Source organism: Aedes albopictus, chromosome 2 (assembly GCF_035046485.1).
Source record: "Aedes albopictus strain Foshan chromosome 2, AalbF5, whole genome shotgun sequence".
Lineage (NCBI taxonomy): Eukaryota > Metazoa > Arthropoda > Insecta > Diptera > Culicidae > Aedes > Aedes albopictus.
Genome location: NC_085137.1, coordinates 517,902,789 through 517,929,883, shown reverse-complemented (window position 1 = coordinate 517,929,883; position 27,095 = coordinate 517,902,789). Strand labels below are relative to the sequence as shown.

Below are 27,095 nucleotides of genomic sequence, written 5' to 3'. Positions count from 1 at the left end.
CGGTATTGTATGTTGTTCTAGCGGGAGTATTTGGCGTTTTCTTTGCACTATTTTTACTGTTTCACTGTCGGGTGTAGGCGAGTCTAATGTTTTCCAGTTTTTTAACATGGTTCCTGATTCTGATTTTGTGATTGTGTTAGTGAGGAGGTTGGTCTAGGGTAGTGGAGGTATTTTGGACCGGGCAGGTATTTTGGCCCACCTAGAGAGTTTTATGATATTTATCACATAATCTCTACTAAATCTGGGTAATTTTTTAATGGAACACGAAAAGTATTCAAATACGTGATGACCTTTATTTTGGATGTCAGTTAAAATGCTGTTCAGTATCAAAAATAGGGAAAATGTTTTCACTTCCAATGAAACGCACGGAAAAGCACCAAAAACAAAGAAGGTTACAAATTTGTAGTCGGATTCGAAGAGGTATTAAATTTTACAAATAAATATTTAGTTCATGTGAATGTAGTTAGGGCCTTGTAAGAACTCAAAATAAACTGTTCTTAACCTCGGTTGAGCGATAATATTTACTAAAATGGTGGTTTGAGGTATGGCCAAAATATGTTCAACATAATCAGATGTGGACATATTTTGGACCACCTATCAGATCCATCTCTCCAGTTCCTTCTAAAGGGAGAAAATATTCATGCCAATGTAATGTACTCTGAAAACAGATAAATAGAATAAGTTGGGACCTTCCGTGATCTGGGTTGTTATACGTTAATTTTATAATGAGATTGTTGTGGGTTCGATTTGTTCTAACAACTTTTCGCCAAGTTAAAAATTTCGATTCGATTTGTGTCCTAACAACTTTTCGACAAGTTGAAATTTTCAGGTGTTCAGTCATCCAGTTTAGAAAAGTTGTCCTTCTCGGCGATCAGTTGATGACTGAGACAATGTGTTATCTAATGTATGTTTGATAATTTACGTATCATTCAAATTACTTCATTTTTGATGGCCATTCCACTCATTACAATATGTGTGGAACGCCTTTATATTTAGTAAAATCACTAGACTTTCACACTTCTATGAAGCGTTACGTAATTTATGCATGGTGACTGACGTCATGCAATAGTTAATAAATACACGTTTTGCGTAACATTTTTTGTATGAAACATCATACTTGCGTAAAAACTGGCAATTGCAACAAAATTTCATCTTTTTTATCATTACGTAATTTTTAAATGTTCCCTGTCTCAAAAAATGAATAGAAAAGATGTAAACTTCACGTAGTTTTAACTATGTTTAAATTTTTGTTGAGGTGGCATTCATTTCATCAATCAATAGAAGTTTAATTTGGTGGGCCAAAATATGTGCACTTGGTGGTCCAAAATAAAATCAGGTGGTCCAAAACAGAATCCCAAGATCCTTCAGGAGTTTTGATATTTCTTGTATTTACTACAACAATTTTAAGTTCTGGTTGGCCTTTTTCGATATAAAACATGTTGCTCTACGTAATGCCTACTGAAATTATCCATATTTTGAAGTAGAAACTTTCTCTTTTCGCTGAATTGTTCATCCACTTCCTAAAGGGGTCCAAAATACCTCCCTTACCCTATTGCTATCAGTGTTATTGTGATGATGGTACTTTTTTAGTAAGTGCATGATTCCTGTATAACTGATACAAAACCCGTCCGTATCGGCCCGTTTGTTTATGTTTTTCGTCGTTAGAATGTGACAAATTTCTAGGATGGGAAGTCTTGGATGGTTTATTGCTGGTGTTTAGTATTGCTGGGTTGGAGTAGTCGAATGTTTGCCCTGTCGTTGCGCTGTGGTGCATTATAGCCGTCCTTTCTTTCCATTGGTCAAGTTGTATCTTTTTGTAGTCCTCATCTTGCATGTCCATAACTTTATCGAGTTTGCTTTTGTCCGATTTGTGTCCTTAGAGTCGTGTCTGTAGTTTGTTCGTAGTTAACCCCACATACAAAGCTTCGCATTGTTGACATCTTAAGCTGTATATGACGTTGCTCCTCTGCTGTTTTTCGGTTGTCCCTTTCATGCGCGTGTACATTCTCTGCATCGTGTTGTTGTTGTAGTGACATATTTTTATGTTCGCATATTGCCCTGTGCAAACACCAATCGTGACAACTTCTCAGACTTCGGCAGTTCCTCTGTGAATTTTGATCTGTCCATGAAGGATGAGGTCCATGGAATACCATAATCTATTAGTTCCATGTGTATTCCGCAAATCTTTGCAAGTAAGTTCGGGCATATAAGCGGGGACAGACAGTTCTTCACAGATGGTTCAAAGACAAATGATTCAACTGGTTTTGGTGTCTACAACGATTTTCATAGCGCCGCCTTCATGCTTCAAAAGCCCTGTTAGGTATACGTTGCTGAGCTAGCGGCTTTATTCTACACCTTAGAGTACGTTAGCACTCTTCCTCCTGAGCACTACTTCATTTTTACCGACAGTCTAAGCTCTCTGGAGGCTGTTCGGTCAATGAAACCGATAAAGCACTCAGCGTTCTTCCTGAATGGAATATGCCAAGTCTTGAGTGCTTTGTCCAAACGTTCATACACCATCACCGTAGCTTGGGTCCCGTCACATTGCTCGATTCCGGGCAATGAGAAAGCGTACTCATTGACTAAGGTGGGCGCTAGCGAAGGCGATATTTACGAGCGTCATATCGCCTTCGACGATTTTTTTGGATTGGCCCGTCAGGAGACCTTGATCAGCTGGCAACACAAATGGAGAGATGGGTAGATGGTTGCACTCCATCATTCCACAGGTATCGAAGAAACTATGGTTCAAAGCAGTTTCGAAAAAAATCAGCACAAAGATGTTCAATTTGTGCGAAAACGAACACAAATAAACAAGCACAGTTACCCATAGACACGAGGCCGAGAATGAACATGACAATGAAGAGACGAGACAATGACAGCGGCATCTTGTGGTGTCATGCACAGCAGTTGAAGCTCAGTTCAGCTGAACTTCAGCTCGTCGAATTCGAATATGAATATTTCAATTTGGAATTGATTTATTATAGTTTTAGGCATGCAACTACCGATATGTTACCTTAATTCAATGCATTATAGTTACTTTTGGTGAGTGATGCAAAACAACTGCATTTTTGCTTCTGCATCGTGCTTAATTAAAACGAATCAGTTGAAATTGAAAATACTGATTTTGAGTATCAGTAGGTGGTTGAAGTTCAGCAGACAGCGGTCAATAGAATTTCGAAAGCATACATTTCTGAGAATTCCGCTCGGGTTGTCAAGACGACTATCAAAACAAAAACAAATCAACGACGCTGGCGCCGCTGGGCGTCGGTGCAGACGACCGTAATTTGACAATTGCCGTCACTGGTTCAAAGGGTTGGATTTAGGTCGCGATTTCATTCGTGTAATGTGTCGGCTGATATCCAACCACTATTTGTTGAACGCACATACCTTCCGTATTGGGCTCTCAGAAAGCAATTTCTGTGTATCGATATCTGTGCATGGATATCGAACATGTCGTGTGGGGATGCAATGAGTATCGTGAGGTCAGATCTGAGCTGCATGAAATTCTCCGGATCCGAGGAAAACAACAGAAACCCGTTAGAGAAGCGTTGGCAGGACTTCATTTAGAATACATGAACCTGATTTACCAGTTTTTGAAACTTGTTGATGTCAGAGTTTGATGTAGTACGTTCCTTGTTTTCGTTATCCGCCTTTTGGTTTTGTTGTTCGCCCCTGTCTGTCGTCGCCTCCCTTCCGTTTGTCCTCTTCTTGTCGTTGTCTACCGATAAAGTCCTTTCTTTTTGGTTCCGTTACAGATATGGACAATTTGTCCCATCAATGTTTTTAGTATAAGTTAGCAAATAATTTAGGTTTAAACCCATAAATCCCTCCTTCCCATTTTTCTTTAATCCTTAACCTCGAAACAGCCGCGAGTACTTCGGCTTCCCAAACTGACATAATATTAAGGCAGTAATAAATTGTAAAATGTAAAAACAAAAGATTTCGGCTCAGTTATGCCCATGTGGCGCCCGAGCCTTCCAAATAAACGAATAAGTAGAAAAAAAAACTATTTTGGTCAAACCGCAAGCAGAACACGAAATCTGCACGAAGAAAACTAGCTCGTTGAAGGTATGCAAGATATTCTGTGAGTTCGTCTCCCTTGTTTTGGTAAAATGTCAAACATGATGAAGCATACGCCTACTAACATTACTGAGCGCGCAAATTGTATCTCACTAAAACAAAACTGCACTAGAGTCTGGAAATTCATGAAATCGTCAATAGTTCCGTGTCAAAAATTAAGCAAACCATAGTTACAGTATCTCAAAGTTGGCCATTTTGTATGAAAATCGACGATTTTCTAATCAATTATGCAACACAGTGTAGGTATCAACAATTTAATGCCATTTTTTTCTTATCCTGGATTGGCGGAAAATGAGTAAACAAACGAACGTTAAACAAATTGCCGCATAAGTAAACCCACGTCGGGTTAGGGTTGAAACTATGATCTGATGCTATTCCAATCCAGATTGGAAGAAAAACGGCATAAGTTTTCTGCTCTTAAGGACAAACGTCTTGAAATCCCGCTTTAACAGTGCATCGAAACTTCAGACGCACAAATCTCAAGAAGCAAGCTTCAAACTACAATGCATTTTATTATTCTATTCTTGCTCACTTGTAATAAGCTTAAAATGAAAAGCTCAGGTGCGCTGGTTATGTGTCTTCGAAATCGTGAGTAGGTTCCAAAGTCGGTTATTGTGGCGGCCATTTTGGGATTCTACCAAGTCTGTCCTTAAGTCGCTTCAACTATAAAGAGAACTTTTTTTTTGCATAAAGTACAATTCTAATTTCTACTTTTAGATTGACTATTTGGCCCCTATGAAGCTCTGATGATCGCCAAGAACTTTTCCATTGATTCACAAATCATAAACGTCACCGTTTATGAAAATTATTTCTTAAAACCGATTCAATCATCAGTTACCACATGCAACGAGGTTAGTGCTACGCAATGATGGCGACAGTATAGCGCGTACGTTTGAGGTAACTTGAGAGCTATTATGCGACCCGCCCCTCAGCCGGCCTACTGCCATTCAAAGAGCTGAGAAGAGTTAATTAGCATATTCACATCACGTTATGTGGTTCATTGGCAGATGTAGCTAGTAGGCCTTGGTTCGGTTGCTCAGGCAAAATGATAGCCAGCTTCGATGATGTCTAATTGTATGGAAGGCGGTTCCAATTTGATAAATGTCACGGAAGCATTGTCTTCACAGAAAGATGATATATTTACCTGAAATATCTGTGGCTCTGCACGATAAGGTAAACGCTGCCGACAGCTCCAATCAGCAGCGAAAACCCAACGCCCGGGGTGAATTTCAGTTCGTTGAACATTGTATGGTCGGAGTTGTAGGTACCGTACGAGGTGTTAGATCACCCCTTTTCTGGATCTTTGGGTCGGATTTATTTCCACCGGAACTCATTAAGTCACTTTCCTCACCGTCGTCGGTATACAGTTGTGTAACACTTGTGCAAGATCTCCAAACTAAACTTCTTCATTGGTGGCTCTGTAGATTCGGATCACGATTTTCCCACCCGATGTTTTAGACACTTAATGACATACATGACTTTTTGATGTCGAATGTTGAACGTTGAACTGTATTTGCATTTGATTTCCCAAGCATCGTTTTTCGGTCAACTGCATTTAGACATTTTTGAAAACAACAATAAGCAATTATTTAATTGCCTCAAATTTCTCACAAGAGTGCAAACGAACAAACCCAAAAACTTTTAGACTGCCATCGTTCGGTATGATTGCCCCAAAGCGCAATCTAGATGTTAAGATCACACCAAGCAGCCTTTTTATTATTTATTTTTGCATTCATTTGTCAATGGGTCGAAAGTCAATATTATTTTTTTGGGAAACGCCGAGCTGGTGCAGTGGAACCACAACAATCCCAGCCATCGCATCGGTACAGCGATTACACAATAGAGAGAAAAACACAACGATCACTTATTGCCCATTAGGGTGATCATCAGAGTAGAGATTCATTAGAGCTCCCGGTACCGCGGTGATTTATTCACTGCTGCTGCTGCCTCGGATATTGCAAAAGGGCTTGCGACAAGCAGACACCGCAGACAAGAAAACATTTGCACCAAGTGGAAGGTGCCAAGGTTTGTTAATTGCTTGTTTGACTCGGTCGTGTGTGACAAATACTTTCACTGTTCAATGAGTAGAGTACACAATAATGCGAGGTGTAGTGAATGGTAGCAACCGTGCACTTTATCGATGAAGCAGTGTGTGCATGTAGGTACTTCAGGACAAACTGAATAGGAATTTCTACCCGGTAAGATCACAATCTATTATTCATAATAATTTGGAATAACATAGACATTCTCTACATATGCATGTAGCTAACAAATGGCAGGATGTGGAAATAATTTACTGGATTTTACGAGATTACTGGCAAGTTGGCTCAAACATAATCAAAGTGAAATGATATCTAAAAATATGTCAGATAATTTAAAAGGAGGAATGTCGATTGCTCAAACCAATTTTCTTATCAAACCGCAAAAGATAGACATTGATAAGAATGTTGAATGCTTTCAATGTTTAAGTTCAGATTTTCTTCGAAACAATAGCCACTTGAATACTCTGTAGAGGATTATCATACAGACAGACGGATAAAAACAGAAAACAGGAAAGCCAACCAGATATGCATGGATTTAAATTTAGGAATTGTATGCTCTTCTTTTTTACAATCCAAATAAAATAGCTGTTTTTTTTTTGTTTGGAACATTTGGCTTGTACAGGAGATACTCAAAATAACTGGGACAGGTAAAATTTTCACTTTTCAAAAAATGTTCAAATCGCTGTAACTTTTCGAAAAGGGCCTTAAATAATCTCAAGTTTTTACTGTAAGTTCATCAACTAGTAGCGTATCAGTGATCAAAATTTGGAAAAGATCGGGCCATTCTACACAAAGTTATAAAGGTTCTTGAAAAAAGTATAATTATCCGATAGTCAATTTTGAGCTGTTATATCTCCGGATTCATAGATCCGAATGCAATGAAATTCTGATCATTCATGACTTATATAATGAGCTATTAAAACATTTGACTAAAATTCCTCACACGAAAGAAAATTATTTCGATTAGATTATTTTTCTAATGTAACACCAATTTATCCAAAACTTCATCATCGTTTCAAAATTCGAGATAGTAATTATGGTTTATTTAAATTCCCTCTAATTGAATTGAATATATTTATGTTTCCAAGGAAAGCAACCAAATAGTCCTCATTAAATTGAAAAAGTAATGGGATGCAAATGAAAAATGGATAAATTTACTGAAAATACATGGAATTAATGTGTGAGTGAAATACTGAAAGAATGGTCCAGATCCGTTGGCCCGTTCCCGAGCCTATTCGTGACATACAAACACCAATCCATTTTTATTTATATAGATTTCAAATTAAGTCAACTGTTTTTCAAAGTTCATTATATTAGTCATAAATAATCAAAATTTCATTGCATTCGGTTTATTGAATCCGGAGATATAACAGCTCAAAGTTGGCTATTGAATAATTATACCCTTTTCTAAATTCTTTATAACTTCGTGTAGAATGGCCCGATCTTTTCCAAATTTAAACCACTGATACACAATACTAGTTGATGAGCTTAGAGTAAAAATTTGAGAATATTTGATGCCCTTTTCGAAAAGTTACAGCGAGTTGAACATTTTTTTAAATGTGAAATTTTACCTGTCCCAGTTATTTTGAGTATCCCCTGTACATGGATACGGTCAAATTACCGAAATTAGAATTCCATTCCAAATAATTCACTTCTTCCTTCAAAGAAGGAACAATTCAAAGTGATAAATAAGCACGCATATCGAACTATTCGATTATCACTTTTCGATTGAACAACAAATCAAAGTGTTTATAATAGAACAGTACTGGAACGATCCTCATTATTAAATATGTATTGATGTTTGTTGCACACCAATGCGAAATATTGGAAACATGTGCTTATTTTCATAGCAATTTTAAAGTAATAGTCATCTTCACAACTTTTTTTTTTAATAAATATTTACAACCTTTCATAAATCTGAATATTGATCATTCACAGCTTTGTGAAGATGTTTCACTCTCAGCGAGTAACTTACTAACTCCAGGATGGAGTAGACGGTAAGGCATGTGACGGGTGATTGGGAGATCACGAGTTCAAATCCCAAGTTGAGAATTTTTTAGAAGAGCTTGTGTGTTATAAATGCGTTTAGATGCGACAAATAAACATGATGGGGATATAATTGCACCTCGCACTTTAATTTGTTTTTGTTTTCGCAGCATATCTATCTATATATATAAAAATGAGTTTGATGTTCCTTTGAGGCAACAAAACTCCCGAACGGGTGAACCGATCAGCATGACTCTTGCACGGTTCGATTCGTATTCATGGTGGCTGTGTTTATATGTATAAAAAGTTATGAAAATAAACTAGAAAAGTAAGAAAATTTCTAAAATACTGATTTTCGTGAGCTGGGAAGGAAATCAACACGATCAAAATAAAACAAATCTAGAGTGCGGTGACGTTATGAGCTCAATAGTTGTCAAACCACCACAGCTTGGCAAGACAACGTTTGCCGGGACAGCTAGTATATAGATAACCATATATAAAAATGAGTTTGACTTCCCTTTGAGGCAACAAAAGTCACGAACGGCTGAACCGATCTGAATGAATCTTGCATGGTTAGATTCGTTTTCATGGTGGCTGTGTTTATATGCAGAAAAAGTTACGAAAATTCTTTAAAAAAATATGAAAATTGAGAAAATACTGATTTTTGATGTACCGGGAAGAAATTTGGCGTGATCGAAATGAAATCAATCTAGAGTGCGTTGCTGCGATAACCTCAACAGTTGTCAAACCACCACAAGACTGGCAAGACAAAGTTTGCCGGGACAGCTAGTTATAGATAAATACAAGTTTAATATGAGGCTGATATAACACAGATTACTTCCTACTGTAAAGCCTGTATCGCGCTTGCAGAAAAGATTGTTGAATAACTTCTCCACTTTTGTTTGAATAACGCCTGTTTACAAGCTGTGATGAAAAAATGTTAAACTGTAATTTAATCAAATGTGGAATAAAAATGTCATTGCAATGTTGGTTAAATGAGTGATTGTTCCTTGGGTTGCATTGTTGCTCTAGAAGTTTCTCTGAGAGTAAAGGGGATATCTTAAAGTGCTACTTCAGAAATTCTCCTGAGCATTCATCCCAGAATTGCTCCGGAGATAACTTCAGAAATTGTTTCACTATTTTTTGTCCAGGAATTCCTCCAGAAAAATTACAAGAATTTCTTGTAGGATTTCGAAACTCCTCTACACACTACAGTAATGTTCCGATTTTATCAGGCCCTCTGCGCATCAGTCCATCATTTTTCATTCATTTTCTGTTACATTTGAGAACAAGTGTTTCTTCTCTTCTTCGAGATAAATGTGGAAGGCACGTTTTGCAACGTAAAAATATTGAAAATGCGTATAGACTTTGTAGAAAACTTTAGAGCATTTTTGAAAAGGGCGTGATAAAATTGGAACAATACTATATATCCAAGAGATTTTCAAGAGATTTTTTGAGAAAATTCTCCATGGATTCTTTAAATAATTCTACTGTTATTTTTGTACAATTTCTGGAAAAACTTCTGAAAATCCCTTGAAGAATATCCGAAAAATTATGCAGGGATCTATCAATTCTCAATAATTCTTTTGAATTTCTGACAAACTCCATGTAAAAACGTTTGAAGAAAACTCTTGCTGAAACTCATAAACCGATAATAATAGGGTAAAAGCACTAGACTTCGCCACTGCTCTAGTCTTCGCCCCACCATACAAGTTCCATTTTTAATGTATGAAGTGGCGAAGATTAGAGCAGAATTTCATGGGGGTGAAATCTAGTGTTTTTACCCTATGTTTTTCAAAGAATTTCAAAAGGAATCGCAAAAGTGAATAGTGAAAGAATTTCTGGAGAAATTTCCAAAAGAATCACTGTAGAAATCTTAGGAAGCCCTTTCAAATGAATCTCTGGACCAATACCTGATAAATTCCCAGGGCAATCCTTGAACAAATCTAAGGAGAAATTTCTTAAGAACTGCCTGGAGAAATACCTAGAGAACTTCTCGGAAAATCCTTAAAGGAATTCATAGAAAAAAAGTTGAGGTATTCATTGGAAAATTCCTGCAGAAATCTAATGATAAAATTCTTGGTTGATTTTCAGAATTTCCTGTGGACGACGAAATGTGTGGACGAATTTCTGAAAACAAAAACCCTTGGGAAGTACCTGGAGAAACGCATAGATAAACTTCTGTAAAGATCACTAGAAAAAAAACTCTTGAGATACAGGTCGGACTCGATTATCCGGGTGACTCCAAAATTATTTCACCCCGGATAATCGAATCACCCGGATAATCGAGCCATGCTTCTTTTCTTTTATTTTTGATGTTCTTCAATCAAAAATTGTTCGTTAAACATAGAAGCTAACATACATGACGTTGTAGTGCCTAAACTTAACGTCAGGTATTATTATAACCATGTTTTTCGAAAATGAAATTTTGGCCAAAAATAAAAACAATTTTCAAATAGGTTAAATCCAATTTTCAGGTGTTGTATTTGATGTTTATCACATTTTTTGACATATTATAATCTTAAATCTTGTAAACAAAGCATAAACAAACTTTTCCCCGGATAATCGAGCCATTTTTGCCGGATAATCGAGCCACGGATAATCGAGCCCCCGGTTAATTGAACCCCCGGATAATCGAGTCCGACCTGTAATTCTAAAGGAATTTCCGTAGATACTTAGAAGAAATATTTTAGAATAAATATCTTAGAGAATCCGTGTAGAAATTATTAGCGTTATCCTTACAGGAAATGCCAGATAAATTTCTATAGAAATTCATGGAGATATACCTGGAGGAAACCCTGAAAGGAGTTTGTGTATGAACTTTTACATGAATCTTTGGAGGAAGTCTTGTTTGAATTACTAAAAGCAATAATTTAAGAATGTTTGAAGAATTTCTGCAGGGTTTTCTGGATTAATTCCTAAAAAAAAGTCCTTGTCACATTCATTCCAAAATTATCAAAGGAATGTTTAGGAAAATTCCTGAACAAATATCCGGTGGACTTCCTGTAAAAAATACCTGAACGATTTTTTGAAGGAATCAATGGAAAATTTTCTGAAAAAAAACAGAAAACTTATGAAAGATTCTTTATTAGATTTTATGAAAAGTCTTGTGGAATCCCCAAAAGAATTTCTAGAGTAATTACTGGTTGAGTTTCAAAAGAAACCCCTAGAAATCAATTCGATTCTTGATGGGAATATCTGAAGGTAGCCTAGGAGAAACTAGTTAAATCATATTTGGCAGCATTTCTGAAATTCAACCACTGGAGGAGATTCTGATAGAAATTATACCGAGTTCGTGGATTAATTTCAGCAGGAATCCATGAATCAATTGTGGAAGAAATCCATAGAAGATTTCCATGTACTTGCAAATTTTCTTCAGGAATTTCAACAGGAAGTATCCGCAGGAATGTTTCCAAAATAACTTTAGAAATTTATTCAGAAAATCCAGCAACAATACCTCCAGGAATTTTTATATTAGTACTTTCAGTGATTCTCAGGTGCGGTACTTTCAGGGAATCCTGAAGGGATTTCTTTCCTTGGGGGAGTACCTGAAGGAATTCGATAGATGTTTCTGGAGAAATACAAAAACAAAATGATTAAAACCTTCTGGAGCAAGTCTGGAAATTTGAGGAGTAATTTCTAAAGGATTTTAGGGTGAAGATATCACGCAACCACACCTAGAATTTCCAAGAGCACAAATCTGAAGAATCACATGACAATCGGAACTAAAAAGTTTATCGATTGGTTACCACCAGCGGGTAATCAATCGAACAACTGTTCAGCGCAAGCCGTTATGTGTTTCTTACGAATTGTGCTCTTGAAAATTCGAGGTGTGGCTTCGTCGTATTTTCACCTTAGAGAGATTCTAAAGAAATCACTGCTGAAACAATCTCTGAAAGCACTCCTGAAGTTACAAGAAGAAGTCCTACATATATTTTTGAAAACCATGGTCATGGACGAATTCTTCAAGGAATTTTTGAGCTAATTGCTAAGAGTAAGGAATTTTTGAACAAATATTTAAAGCAGAGGTTCCCAAACTTTTTGCTACCGCGGCGCCTTTTGAAATTTTTAAAAATTTTCGCGGCGCACCAACAACTTTTTACAAAGAATTTTAATAATTTGAACACCTGCAGTTCAAAATTACAAATATAAATCGCAAAAAGCCTTCAATGTCATGCTTTTTTATAATAAAAAAAAAGAAAGTTTGCTTAAAGATTCGCAGAACATAATACAAATTTTAGATTTCTGAAGGATTGCATTGAAAAACTTTTAATTTTTAAATAAAGTACCTAGATTACCAAATTTAAGGGAAAATAGATATAAAAATGAATTGTTCAGAACCTGTCAGAACGGCTGACAGTGACGGTGAAGGGTCATGTTTTTGTATTCGGTACTTAAAAAACTCAACTCAACAACTCAAAAAAAGCGGTTTCAGAATCATGCATGAAATCGACACATAGATTATCGCAGATTTTTCACGATAAGGGGCTACACCAGTCTATAGTAGGAAATCTTAATCATAGAGACAAACTAACAAGTTATGATAGTGATGTAAGTAAAAATATCGTCCCGAAATGTTTGACACAGCACGAAGACCTGGAGATTGACAGTATTATGGAAAGAACTTCAAAACAGTTTCTGGAAATACCTACTTTGAATTACAAGCTATTGATAAAATCGAAAACTAAGCCGAACCATAAAAAGTCCAACAATTTGAGAGACCTACGAAAATTTCCAAAATTTCGGATATATAAAAATTTAGTAAAAATCTAAATGTTTCATGAGGACATAATAAATTCCGGAAAACATTCGTGGACTGGAATATTTACTATTTAATTGAAAATTTTTGAAGAGGGAAAATCCCTTTGAATGACTTTCTTTTGAAGTCTTCCACAAAAAAGCCAAAACATTGGTATCGAATACAAAAAACGGTTTGATATGACACTAGTTTTACAAAACAATACAAAAACAGCTAAAAATTCTGCCTTCAATAATAAGAGTTTGTTCTTTGTGTTTTTTCCCAAGAGCCTGCGGCGCACCTGAGAGGTGTTCACGGCGCACCAGGGCGCCGCGGCGCACAGTTTGGGAAGCACTGCTTTAAAGAATTGAAAACCCCTCACCAGGTACTCCAAGAATTATTTCTTGGAAACATCCATAAGAAGTGCCAAGGAATAAACCTTTGGTAATACTCCTGTAACATCGTCGGAAAAATGTTTGAAAGTACTCTTGAAGACAGGTCTGAATAAAGGAGGGATGGGTTAGTGTAGTGAGCCACTTTGGGAGTGGCCGGTATTTTGGGCACTTTTGGCTCTTACTCAGTCAATCCCAAACCAATTGGCTTCTAATGTAGGCATCGTGGCCGTGCGGTTAGGAGCGTCAGTCGTCTGGCCGTTTCGTAAGCCTTGAAGTGTGGGTTCGATTTCCGTTCCAGTCGGTGAAAGCTTTTCGTCAAACGGAAAATTCTCCACTGGACCACTGGGTGTTTCGTGTGTTGTCCGTTGTCTAATATTAGCGATCGTTCAGTCTGTACAACTTCTGGTCTGGGACGGTGTAGTGTCTTTTAAAATTTTGTACACGGCTAGATACTATACGTATCTAAGGGGCTGTCCATAAACCACGTGGTCATAAGGGGGGGGGGGGGGTTCGGCCAATGACCATTTTGTATGGACGAAAAAAAATTTTTGTATGGACTAATGACCACGCAGGGGGGGAGGGGGGGTGGGGTTTGAGAAGTCCCAAAAAAATGACCACGTGGTTTATGGACAGCCCCTAATCGCGTTCTAAAAACTGTGCAGATTGATTGAAAGTTGGCTGAATTATAGCAGAAAAGTGTTCAAAATAGGAGCCCTGCTAAGATGGTTCCAATTACCTATAGAAACTTTTGCAGAAATCCCGAAGAATCATTTGAGAATTTTCTAGAGGAATTTTCGGAGAAATGCCAAGGAATAATTCATTGAGGAGTTTTAGAAAAAAAGGCCTGAGAAAATCTGGTATCCCTGGAGAATATACGGAGGAAAACCTGAAAGGACCTCTGGAGAAATTCCAGCAAGAATTCCTAAAAAAAAATCAGAAGGCATCAATAGTGGAATTCTTGCAAGAGTATTTGAAAGAACTGCTTTAGAAATAATTGAAGGAATTCCTGCAAGCATTTCTAAATGTAATCTAGCAAGAAAATTAAATTAAAATCCTGCTGGACTGACATTTTAAAGAAATTTCTGCAGGAACACTTGGAATACATATAAGAATTTCTGAACCAATATTTGTAGGAGGAATAATAATTGTTGGAGGAATACCAGGAAAAAAATCCTGAATTAACCCGTAACAAATTTTAAGAAGAATCTTTTTAATATTTTTTTGAGAAATTAGAAGCAGGAAGGAGGAATTCTTATACAAATTTGAAGGCAAAACATGTACCCATTTTCAAAAAAAAAACATTCTTCAAAAACAATTTTTTGAGAACGAAATTCCTCCATAAATATTATCTTCCAAGAGTTTGCTTTTGGAATTTTTCTAAAAACTTTTCAAGAATTTTTTTTAGAAATTTTTCTACAAGCTTTTTAAAAGTATCAAATTTTCGGAGATTCAGAGATGCTTTCAGAGATTCCTTTAGGGCAATGTTTCCCAAACTTTTAGGAGGTATCGCCCCCTTAGAGCTTCCAAAAAATATTTTCGCCCCCCTAGGTTATGTTTTGTTTTGTCTATAGCAGAAAGCTGAAACTATGCTTAGCTTAATAAGCCTATAAAAGAGCTACTGTGGAAAAGCTAGTAGTCCCTACAGTGCAACTTAATCTTTGTCACTCTCATTTTCATTAAATTGTTTTATAAATGCGTTGATTTTCCGCATTTGAAAAAATATAGTTGAAATCGTGTTTGTGCCTACTTTTCAAACCGTTGTTATTTCAGCATTGATCAATCGAAATAGAACGGACTGTGAACTCCTATGAACACTCGTTATTCCCAACCAAATATTTTATCATTGTTGCGGTGAAGAAAACTTTCTCTTCTGTACAGATGCATGTTTGTGACAGTTGTCTGGAACAAGTGTGGGTAAAAGTTGATGTCAATAGTAAGGCTCTGTATATTTCTGGAGCTCGATTTGAATAGGTCGTATGTGCTTTTGTCGATTAAAAATTCGATCAGTTGGATTCGCTTATTACAGCGAAAACCGTTGAAATTGAGCAAAGTTTATACATACAGCAGAATCCTCACAAAACAGGCTTTCTATTCCATCATTTAAAGTTTGCAAAATATCTGCCATATTGCTATAATGACTAAAATAAACTGATCGAATTTTATATCGACAAAAGCACATACGACCTATTCCAATCGAGCTCCAGATTTCATCGTTTTATCTTCCTCCGGATAAGACGAACGATCAGCAAGTCATTGAATCGCACCTGAAATCTATTCGTGCAATCGACACTTCTAGTTCACCTGAAGATACAATCTTGATTTTTGGCGACTATAACCTCCCTGGGATCCAATGGTCGAATGATACGGATGGTAGCGTAACTATGGACTATCAAAACTCCGTTCTCAATAACACATGCTACTCGATAATCGACGGTGCTGCCTTCCACAATCTTCACCAACTGAATGCTACTCGTAATCATAATGGCCGTACTCTTGATTTGGTATTTTGCAATTCCACTGACCACTCCGTAACTGAAGCCAAAGATGTGCTTATTGCGGCTGAATCTCATCACCCGCCTCTGGAGCTTTTGATTCCTAGATTCGACGTAGAAATAAACACCGATGACAATGATCGACAACTTGACTTCAAAAAGACAAACTTCGATGCACTGAATGAATATCTCCATCTTACGGATTGGTCGCTCTTGAATAATTGTTCGGACGTGGATTCATCTGTCTGTCATCTCATCGGTGTGATAAATGCTTGGTTGGTGAGGCATGTTCCTGAAAAGCGGAAACCACGATATCCACCTTGGGAAACTCAGGAACTTCGTACACTCAAGCGCAAAAAGAATGCGTCCCTGCGTAAAATGCGTAGGAACAGCTGTCCAACTTTTAAAATTGAGTTCCAACGGTCCAGTAGAGCGTATACTACGATGAACTCGTCCTGCTACCGTAATTATGTTCGTCGCATGCAGAGTAATCTTCGTCGTAACCCGAAATCCTTCTGGTCATTTGTTAACAGCAAGCGAAAGGACAACGGACTGCCGGTAAACATGTTTTTTGGCGACAAGCACTGTGCTTCTTCTTCAGATAAATGTTCGCTATTTGCCGACCGTTTCTCAAGCGTATTCAATAACGATGCCTGTTCTGATACTGACGTGAGAAGTTCTGTCTCTGATATTGCTGCCGATTCTGTTGACGTCGACATTTTTGAAGTTTCTGACTCCATGATCCTACGTGCTGCAAGTAAGCTGAAAACCTCGTTCAAACCTGGTCCTGACGGCATTCCTGCTGTTGTTTACAAAAAGTGTATAAACTCGCTCCTTGCTCCACTACACACTGTATTCAACCTTTCACTGAGTCAACAAAAATTTCCTGAGGTCTGGAAGAACTCTGTAATGTTCCCAGTGTTCAAAAAAGGATCAAAACGTGACATTGCAAATTACCGTGGGATAACATCTCTCAGTGCTGGATCAAAACTCTTCGAGATCATCGTGAACGACTTCCTGTTCTTTCATACGAAGAATTATATCTCAGCCGATCAACATGGTTTCTTTCCCGGTAGATCAGTGACTACTAACTTAGTTGACTTCACCACGACATGTCTCTCGAGCATCGAAAAAGGTTTGCAGGTGGATACCATCTATACTGACCTGACCGCGGCCTTCGACCGTATCAGTCACAACATTCTAGTGGAAAAAATCAAGAAAATTGGAGCATCTGATCGTTTGGTTAACTGGTTGAGAAGCTATCTCACGGGTCGGAAATTACGAGTCAAAATTGGAGCAAATTATTCTCGCGAGTTCGAATGCAAGTCTGGCGTTCCCCAAGGGAGCAACCTTGGACCTTTGTTGTTCTCTTTGTTTTTTAACGATGTCACCAACATCCTTCCTAAGGGTTGCAGATTATTATACGCAGACGACCTCAAAATCTATTTCGTCGTTCGGGATGAGGAAGATTGCATACTGTTACAATCCGCAATCAATGATTTTTCAGACTGGTGTTCACGGAATCATATGACCTTGAGCATCTCAAAGTGTTGTGTGATTTCATTCAACAGAAAATCGACGCCTATCATTTTTGACTACAACATCAATGGAACATCACTTGAAAGAGTATCCGTCGTTAAAGATTTGGGCGTTATATTGGACAGCAGCCTTACGTTTAACGAACATACTAGCTCCGTTATCGATAAGGCCAACCGTCAACTCGGCTTTATAACCAAGATTTCGCGTGAGTTCACCGACCCGTATTGCTTAAAAGCATTATACTGCTCTCTCGTACGTTCGATGCTAGAATCAGCGGATGTTGTGTGGGCACCATACCAGACCACATGGATCGAAAGAATCGAACGAGTTCAGAAACGATTTCTTCGCTTTGCGCTTGCAAACTTAGCATGGAGGGATCCCGAAAATCTACCGCCATATCAGGATCGCTGCCGACTGCTGAACATGGACACACTTGAACACCGAAGACGGGTGAATAAGGCTGTATTCGTTGCGAAGCTTTTAAAAGGCGAAATCGACTCTCCTTCTCTACTTTCTCAACTACCTTTCCACATTCCTTTGAGAATTTTACGCAATCAAACACTTCTGCGTGTCGGGCTTCATAGAACAAACTACGGTATTAATGCTCCTATTCCAGCTATGATTACCGAGTTCTGTCGTGTTCAGCAGTTCTTTAATTTTAACGCTTCGACGACTAGTTTTAAGAACAAGATAATGGCCTTACATACACGTTAGTCCTTTTTTGTCCTCATGTTACATATAGTTTTAGAAATATTCACTAGGACAATTAGTCCGATGAATGTACACTTTATAATAAATAATAAATAAATAAATAAATAAATAAATAAATAAATAATCATTGTTTTGCAACAACTCAGACTCAATGTTTGGTCCCAAGTTTCAAATAAAACTGGTGGAGAATATAGAAACAATTACAAAAATATGTTTTGAGAAAAAGTGCAACTCGGAAAAATATCGGTGTGTTGCCGAGGGCTGAAAGTTTCGATAATCAGGAAAATATTAATAATAAATATCGGTGTATTTTCTAATGTAGTTACCTTTCTCCAAATACAAATGCAGATCCAAACCAATGAGTTCCTTATAAATTTGAATACTTCCTGTGTTTCAAATAAATTATTAAATAAGTAAATATGCAGCATGCATGACTAGATTTGAACGGAATTTTACGCAGATGTTTGAGATGTTTTCAAATTAACTTCCAGTAAAGTTTGCAATTCCTCCGAGAAACTTCTCTGAAATATTTTCAAATACTGTGTGTGGAGTTTTTTGTAAACACTGTGTTACGAATTCCATCAGAAAAGTGTTCTGAAATTCGTCTGAACCTCATGCTTTTGCTTGAAAATTCCATGGTCAAATCCGCCTACGTGTTGAAACGGAATTTTGCTCATCAATTCGCGAAAAAAATACTTTGTTCTTTTCATAATTTTGACAAAAACTGATCACGATTCACGAATGTTCGTTAAATTCCTTCAGAAATACGTGTGGCAGTCTTTTTTTTCTAGCAATTTTGCCAAAGAGTCCACATAAATACCAATAATTCTGTAAAAAAAGCCGATGTTTAATTGTAACAGCATTTTTTATTATTCCAGACAAATATTGAACTGTAAACTTGACGGGATTTTTTATGATTCAGTTGATATTTTCGACTTGTAATTCAATACTGATGTTGATGTTTTCCAATCATTGGAAAATCGCCCCCCTTGTTAGTATTTTCGCCCCCCAATTTTGATTTCCCAAATTTTCGCCCCCCTGGGCCTGATTTTCGCCCCCAGGGGGGCGATTTCGCCCACTTTGGGAATCACTGCTTTAGGGGTTTGTCTCTAAAAATTTATAAATTTTCCAAGTAACTCTCGCAGAAATTACAGTTGAAAATTCTCCTAAAGGATTTCTTCATGTATCACTCCATAAATCAAGCGATTTTCTCAAGCAATCATTGAGAAATTTCTCAAAATTTAGTTTAGAAATTGTTTCAGAGTTTTCTCCATATAATCTTCCAGGCATTGCTTAGTATTGCAGGAATTGCTTAGAATTTATTCAACCTCTTTCAGAAATTTTTATCTGCGATGCTTCAAGAATTTCTCCGAAGAACTTCTTAGCAACTCTTGCAGAAATTATTACATAATCTATTCCTTGCCAATAAATTTGTCTGTGATTACCTACCTGCAGAAGGTTCTCCAGCTCTTCCAGTTTTCTTTTAAAAATTCCTTCAAAAAAAATTATAAGTGGTTCTCTAAAGAATTTCTTGTTTTTTTTTTTTTATTTTGGCAAGATTTTTTTCAAAAATGTCTCCTGTCAGAGATTTTTGTATACTACTCCACTAATATATTATATGAAACAAATCTTCCAAAAATTCCTCCAAAGGTGTCTCTAGTAGTTCTTCAAAAAATTCATTCAGAAAATCCTCCAGGTAACCCTCAGAAATGTATTGGGGACTTTATTTTCTTAAACTTTCCATTAGAAACTCCTCTACAAATTTCTCCAAATCCCTGCTTGGACTAACTTCCAGAGTTCCTCCATGAGATACCTCACGATTCTTTTTTTCTAAGGAGGTATCTTACGGGGGTATCTCCCAGAAATAAGTCCAGAAAAACTTCCCGAAATAATTTCAAAAATTTCTTCAGTAATTTTTATCCAGGAAATCTTTAAAGTAATACCTTTTTACTAGAATTTAGTTAAGGGATTTAGAAAATTATCCAGGGATTTCTTTAAAAAAACCCTACAGGGGTTCTTTCAAGGGCTTTTCCAGTACTTTATTGAGCCATTTCTGGAAGATCTTTCTCTAAAGGAATCCCACGAGATATTTCTGCGTACGAGCAAGAAATTTCTCTAAGAATTCTTGGAGGAACATTTGGAAGAATTTCCAGTGGAGTCATTGTGGAATTTTTAGAGGAAATTTTGGAGCACTTTCTGAAAAACTCCATGGCAGAAATATGAATCTCTGGTAGATTTTCTGAAGAATCAACTCGAAGAGTTTCTGAAAGAAGCCTTGGGAAAATTTGAGACCAAACTCCTGGAGTAATATCTGAAGGAGTCCATGGAGTAATTTCAAAGGAACCCGTAGAATATTTCTCTAACGAACGCTTGGGAAAAATATGGAGGGATCTCATAAGGAATTTCCAGGAAAATTTCTAATAGAATCACTGGAAGAATATCTTAAAGAATCTTTCAATTGGTGGGAGAATTAGCCTAAGTTAAAATTCCCAAACAAAAAGAAAAAAAAAAGGAAATTCGTGAAAGATTTTTCAACTTTCCAATCTTTGAGGTATTTCTAAACTTTAGAAGGATTCCGTGAATAATTTCTGAAGGAATCTTTTAAGAAACACAATTATGAATAATAGTAGTTTACGCAACAAGGTGCAGAATGACGATTTTTACAGCACGAGTCGTACATTTATCCAACGAGGCTTGCCGAGTTGGATAATTACGACGAGTGCTGTAAAAATCGAGTTCTGCACCGAGTTGCGTACAACGTTTTTTGCAATTTCATAAATTACCGCTTAAAGGGTAGTTTTCAACAAAACTTATTCATCAAACTGCACACTGATGTTCATAGTCATGTTTAAGAAAGTCTGATCATAGCAGGTTATACTGTGCAGTTGCCACAATTTTTCAAAAATGCGTCCACAAAAGATCACTAAATTGATCCAAACATAAAACAGTGCTGTAATGGTTCATTAAGCAACGCAAATCAGTGCTGTAATGAACCAATACAGCACTGCTAATTTGGTGTGGGAAAGTAGTTAGGCCTTTTACTGACGGATTTGCGTGAGGTAAAACAGCCTATTACGATGAGAAATTGCAAAAAAATGATTATCTGTAGGAATCCGGTCATTTGGATGACAGATATCCGAACAAATGAAGTGGGTTTAGTAGAAGATGCTACTGTTGAATAATTTAATTATTCGATTTATAGAGAAATTATGCGGTGCGTAGTACCCGAGCAGAGGAGAATATCAAATTCATAACAACAGAATCACATAGCCCGTTTTTATATCATAATTTGTTATTGTTAACTTATCAATGTATTACTTCTTTATAACACGTCCTGTTTGGCATTTTTTTTTGTTATGATTGAGTTATTAAGATTCATTCACTGAATAACATTTCAATGATATACTTTGTTGTAGACCAAGTTTTGTCATTATTCTACTATTGAAAATGTACAAATATGTAATGAACTATAACACAACAATAACAAGTTTTCAAATTCATTGCAAAATTCATTGTTATTAAGTTGTTATTGAATCTAACAAAACATGTTATTGAATTGGTCTTCCAAGAACATTTTTTTGTTATGATTTTTGTTATTTTGCCGCTTATAACAGACAAGTTTATAACATAATTAGATATGTTAATAACATAAAAATGACTGATTCTATTATACAGTGATTATGTCAAAATAACATATTTCATTATGCTGTTGATATTCTCTTCTGCTCGTGTATACATACATACAAATGTACCATACAAACTTTGAAGGACTTGTACAATTTCAGTTTTTATTTTTTTTTTATACTGAACGAACTGTCAAGCAGCTGAGCGAGCAGCTGCAAAAGAGATGGTTCCAAATCTAAAAAAAAAATCGAAGAGATCACTTTAAGATACAATATGAAAAGCAACATACATTTTTAATTTACAATTCATTCTTGGAATGGTGTTTGTATATCACGATTTGCCTTGAGAACGGATCAACGGTTTTACATAAACTTTTCACTACAGCATTGGGCCAAGATTCCGAAGAGTTGGTGCGGAAAAATAAAGGAGAAACCAACCGGAAGAGTGAAAAAACGGAAAAGTCTACAGTAACATGCTGCAGGCAATATTTTCGTGGAGCTGCTTGTCGAAAATCATATTAGGGAGTTTGACGTCAGCTGGGACAACTCCTTAGTCAAAAGTATGCGATAATGCAGTTGACCAAAAATGCAGATACAGTTTTCAACTGTAATTATAGCCGGTATCAGATGATCTAATTGTTTGTTGACTGCGATAAGTCACTCGAATCACTTTCGTTTCATTCCCCTAGAGATAAAACACACATTCCGACCAACGTAATTTTCGCTCGGAGGAACATCCTGTTGAGTTTTCAAGTGTTCTTCGTTATTATTCTGCACTTAGATCACTTAATTGGTCTTCCTCTCACTGAAACGTATCCTTTCCACATACACAGTCTCACTCCCTGTAGATCACCCAGAACACTTTCCCCCGAAGAGGATCTCACACTGCCAGAATTTCCGCCGATCAAGAACGAACCACCTTCTCAAGCCGTGGCGAACGACTTGACTGTTATCTGTTTTTACCGGAATCCACCACTCAGACACCTAGGCAATGGTTATCGTCGCCAATTATCACATGTGCAGCAAGCAATCTAACACACAAATGCGCGGCGCGGCGGCTGAAGGTGACGGCGTTGGCCGCCTGACACTGTCATAAATTCGGTATACAAACATTATACACTTTGATAGAAAAAGCCCAATAACACTTTGTCACACTTTTTTCGGGATTTTCAATAACTAGGTACCCCAACAGATCAGACACGTATTCGGGTAATCACTAAGATATCGATCCCTAGGTCTCACGTGTCAGTTCCACTTAAAAACGGTTCGACACCCGACTAAAGCAAACGTTTCAACGCACACTGCGATGCAAGAATTTGTCGGAGATAATTTTTCAGTAAACACTCGTGTTGTACCTACGACGACGATAATTATCTTAGCGACCCTGCCAACGGAGGGTGTCACTCAAGCCGGGTACCGATTACAACGTGTTCTGCCGTATTTTTCGTACTGATTTACGTTATCTCACAACATCGGAGCCAGAGCACAGTTTACTCTGGTGCCGAGATAAGCAGCAAGTTCGCATTCGTCGGAGGCTGCGGAAATTTCACGACTGGGTCCCGTTTTGAAAAATCTACTCCGAGCAAAAAACCGCCGATCCAGCGCTGGGTTATGACGAGATGTGATTAAAACGACTTCGACTGCCGCCAATAACAGCGTGGTGGCTGACGACGACGACAACCTCTATGATTTGCCGGCAGCAGCGCCCCGAAAAAAGAAATAATAACAAAGCAGACGAAATGCTCACCTGTGCTGTAGTAGGCTGCACAAGGCAACCTCTCTTGGATTCGGTAACAACATGCGACACTAGCTTTCCACTGCCATTCACCCGGAGCAAAGCAAAGGAAGCCCCCCAGTTCGACCAAGCGAGAAAGCTCATCTTTCGATTCGCGCTATGACAACTAAACTCCCCTTCCCCAGCCTACTGTGCACCAAGATGTTTCTTTACTAAACAAGCAGTTCGCTACGCTTGCATGCAGAAAAGGGAGAGGATTTCAGCAGCCGGAGGGAAATATTTATGGCCCCGTGACTTATTGATCACAGCAAGCTGCGACATTGTGAAGATGCGTGCATTTGATTGATGTTGATTGCAGCAGCTTCAACAGAAGGCTCTAGCGCTCTGGCTACTGTTTGTGATGATGCATTTATTGTATTATTGGTAGTCTTTGACTTGCCATTATATTTTGTGAACTTCACTAGGACTTTCCTGTCGCCAGTTCGAATTATGTAACCAATTAACTTTTGTATTCTTTTCCAAACAAAATAACAAAGGTAGCTTAACTCTCCAACGCCCAGTGTCACCTCTAGGTGACACCTGTTTTGTTTTGATTGTTAAAAATCGAATCCTTGATCAAATCTTTTGCAACTGCTTTTAAATGAAAGCTATACTAGCCTATTTTGATTTTTGGCGGAAGTGGTCCAGGTCAATCTGGAGTGACCACCGGGAATCGACTACAAGCAGAATAAGGCAATTTTCTATAACCTGTCATAACACAAAGACGAAATAACATTATGATTCAAACTAAACGTAATTTATATTGGCTTTATATGTGCTTCAATTTGATCTGGTGTAGTTGAAAGTTTTTTACAGTATGTTCTCAATAATCCGATTTTATCAGTTTTGGGAAATTTTCGTTAATTAAATTGACTGATCAAAATATTTTAACTGATTCAAAATATTAACTGCAGGAAGCGATGCATATTGAATGTGGGATGCATAGAAAAATCATAAATGGCCACTGCCGCAATGGTTCTGGTACCTGGAACCGATTCCAGGAGCCCCCAAATAGTACCTAACGTGTTTTCGGTCAAACAGCAGTGATTATACTCAATTGTTAAGTGCAAAAAAGCCAAAACAATTTTATTTCCTTGCTAATTAGCTAGCACAGTGCAGGAATACACCATGGACCAGCATGGCCAGCAACATGGCCAATATGATACCCGCCGGAAGATCCGGAACATCCGTAAAAGTGGTCAATTCATAAAAAATGTACTAGAGCGTCGCGATTTTTTCTAAACTGATTTGTTTCAATAACCTAAGGATGAAGTCATGTTTGCGACAGGTTTGTAAGCCTGTGTGGCCACTGAATTGGCCTTTGGGATACCCGGAACATCCGTAAAAAATGGCCAAACCATTAAAATTGTGCTACAGTGTCGCAGTTTTTTCAAAGCTTGTTTGTTTTAGCAACCAAAAGTTAAAATCTATATTATGACTGATTCAAAATACGGGGTGGCCGCTGGATGGACCTTCGGGTTATCTGGAACATCCGTAAAAGGGTCAGCTCATAAAAATGTGCTAGGTCGTAGCAGTTTTTTTTTTCCAAACTCATTTGTTCCAACAATCTAAGAATGAAACCACTATTGCGATTAGTTTGTAACTCAGAGTGATGACTGGATGGGCCTTTTGGGTATCCGAAACATCCGTAAAAGTAGACGATTCATAAAAGTTGTGCTAGATTATCGCGATTTTTTTTACCGAACTCACTTGTTTCAGCAATTTAAGATTAAAATCAATGTTGCGACTGATTTATAAATCGGAAATACCACTGGATGAACCTTCGGTTTATCCAGGAAATTCGTAAAAGTGGTCAATTCATAAACAATATGCTAGAGTGGCACGGTTTTTGTTGGTTTTGAAGACCCCCTACCCCCTCCCTTGGGGTATATGAAACATTCGTAGTGGTGGTCAATTCATGAAAATTGTACTAGAGCGTCGCGACTTCTTTCAAACATATTTGTTTCAATAATATGAGAATAAATCACTTTTGTGAGTGGCCACTGGATGGACCTTCGAGTTGTCCGTAAAAATAGTCCATTTTTGAAAATTGTGCTAGAACGCCACGATGATTTCCAAACTCATTTGTTTTAGTAATCTAAGGAAGGAAGCAATGTTCCGTCTGATTTATTAGTGACCCCTGTGGCTTATATATCAGTAGGTGGAACATTCATAAACATTTAAAAAACGATCAAAAGCACATTTGAATTCGTACTTGGTGGGTGTTTCAACTCATACACCTGTGACCACTGTACTTGTTTGGTCCTCAGAGAATTCGGAATATCCGTAAACATGGGTAATTCAATACTAAATAACTATAGAATGTCCTGATTCTTTTCAAATTGATTTGTTCCAACAATTCACACTATGACGAGTACATAATTGATCAGATAGTCGTATAGTTGAATTACTGGCAAACCCATGGACATTATCGGTTATGTATCATTATGTTTAATATATTTCAACGTCAATCTTCCACCAACTCGAAACTAAGTTCGGGGCCTCGTGGTCGTGCGACTAGTGTCACCGTAGGAAAAGATTTCGGCTGTGCCACTGGGCATTGCAAGTTAGTTCGTTGTCTAGTATCGTGTTTCGTTCAAAGAATGAATAACTCACTGGAAGCATTAAACGTATCCGTATTTTTTCAAGTATTTTACTGTTATAACGATGTAACTAACCGGATAAAAAATTGATTACCTGAAGTCTAAAAATTTAAACAATTAAATTTTAAAATACAGTCATAGCATAATTATGGGTCACCCACAATTACGGGTCGGTTCCATTTGAATAGCATGGCGAACTGACTGACTAATATTTGTTACAGAGTGACTCATAATTTTGCAATGACTGTTGTATCCTTTATAACGAACCGCATAAACATAATTTCTTATTCATTGTATTTTTTTTAACTTTTATTTTTTTTATAAAAAATACTCGTCATCACACAAGGACCAAATTTGCTGAGAACACCATAATGATAAGAAGTAACAATTTTTTGTTCCCCAAAAAAAAAAACAATTTTTTGCTTTTCTTTTTTGTATTGATGCATCGTCGAAATTCAACCTATCTGTGATTTTTGTATCAATAGTTATCATCGAAATTTTTCAATAGTTGTTGAAGATTAAAATGTGGAGAAATATGTGAGATATGGGAATCTGAAGTTGACTACATAGTTTGTAAGGGAAAACGGCTTTGAGACATTTCTTATGTTCGATACTGTACTTAGGCTGATACAAATCTAATTTTCACTTTTTGTCTCCCCCCCCCCCTCAAAAAATTTTGACTGGAATTTGCATTTTGAGGGGGCAGATAAAAATATTTATCAAAATTTCTGGTTTTTCTGAAAATTCTATAACAAATCCGATGAGTTTTTAATAGTTTTCAGATTAAATGCTTTATTATTTTTATCCCCCCCCCCCTCGACCAGCCAAAGGGTGGTGGGACAAAAAGTGAAATAAATTTGTAACGGCCTTATAAGTGAAAATGTAGTCTACGTTATGTTTGATAAAATAAATAAATAGATAAAATTACTTAAGTCGGTTCAAAAGTGTATCGGTCAAACGAACCGGTTCTTTTTGTCGTATGAACAATTTCAAAAAATACATTAGAGAACTTCAACGTTTCTCCTACTAGACAATAGTATATTTTAACCGGTTCATAACTAGATAGGTATTACCTGCCAGTTTGCAAAATCTTTTAGTCTCGTTGATCTATC

At 37.2% G+C, this 27,095-nt stretch overlaps 1 protein-coding gene across 16 annotated transcripts in view; it reads right to left on the bottom strand.

Moving 5' to 3' along the window:
* The window catches only part of LOC109409684 (uncharacterized), a 179,608-nt gene that overhangs the window by 128,068 nt on the left and 24,445 nt on the right, over positions 1 to 27,095 (bottom strand). For 2 of the 16 annotated variants that reach the window (XM_062854608.1, XM_062854609.1), the window contains exon 1: positions 5,225 to 5,629. The exons of 7 other annotated variants lie outside the window; for them this stretch is intronic. In XM_062854608.1, coding sequence (XP_062710592.1) covers positions 5,225 to 5,325 — 101 coding nt within the window. In that variant the 5' untranslated portion in view covers positions 5,326 to 5,629. Of the gene's footprint in view, positions 1 to 5,224; positions 5,630 to 22,308; positions 22,640 to 23,353; positions 23,519 to 27,095 lie in introns of those variants that run through there. 7 more of the 16 variants (XM_062854602.1, XM_062854600.1, XM_062854603.1 and 4 more) reach the window with 7 other exon arrangements.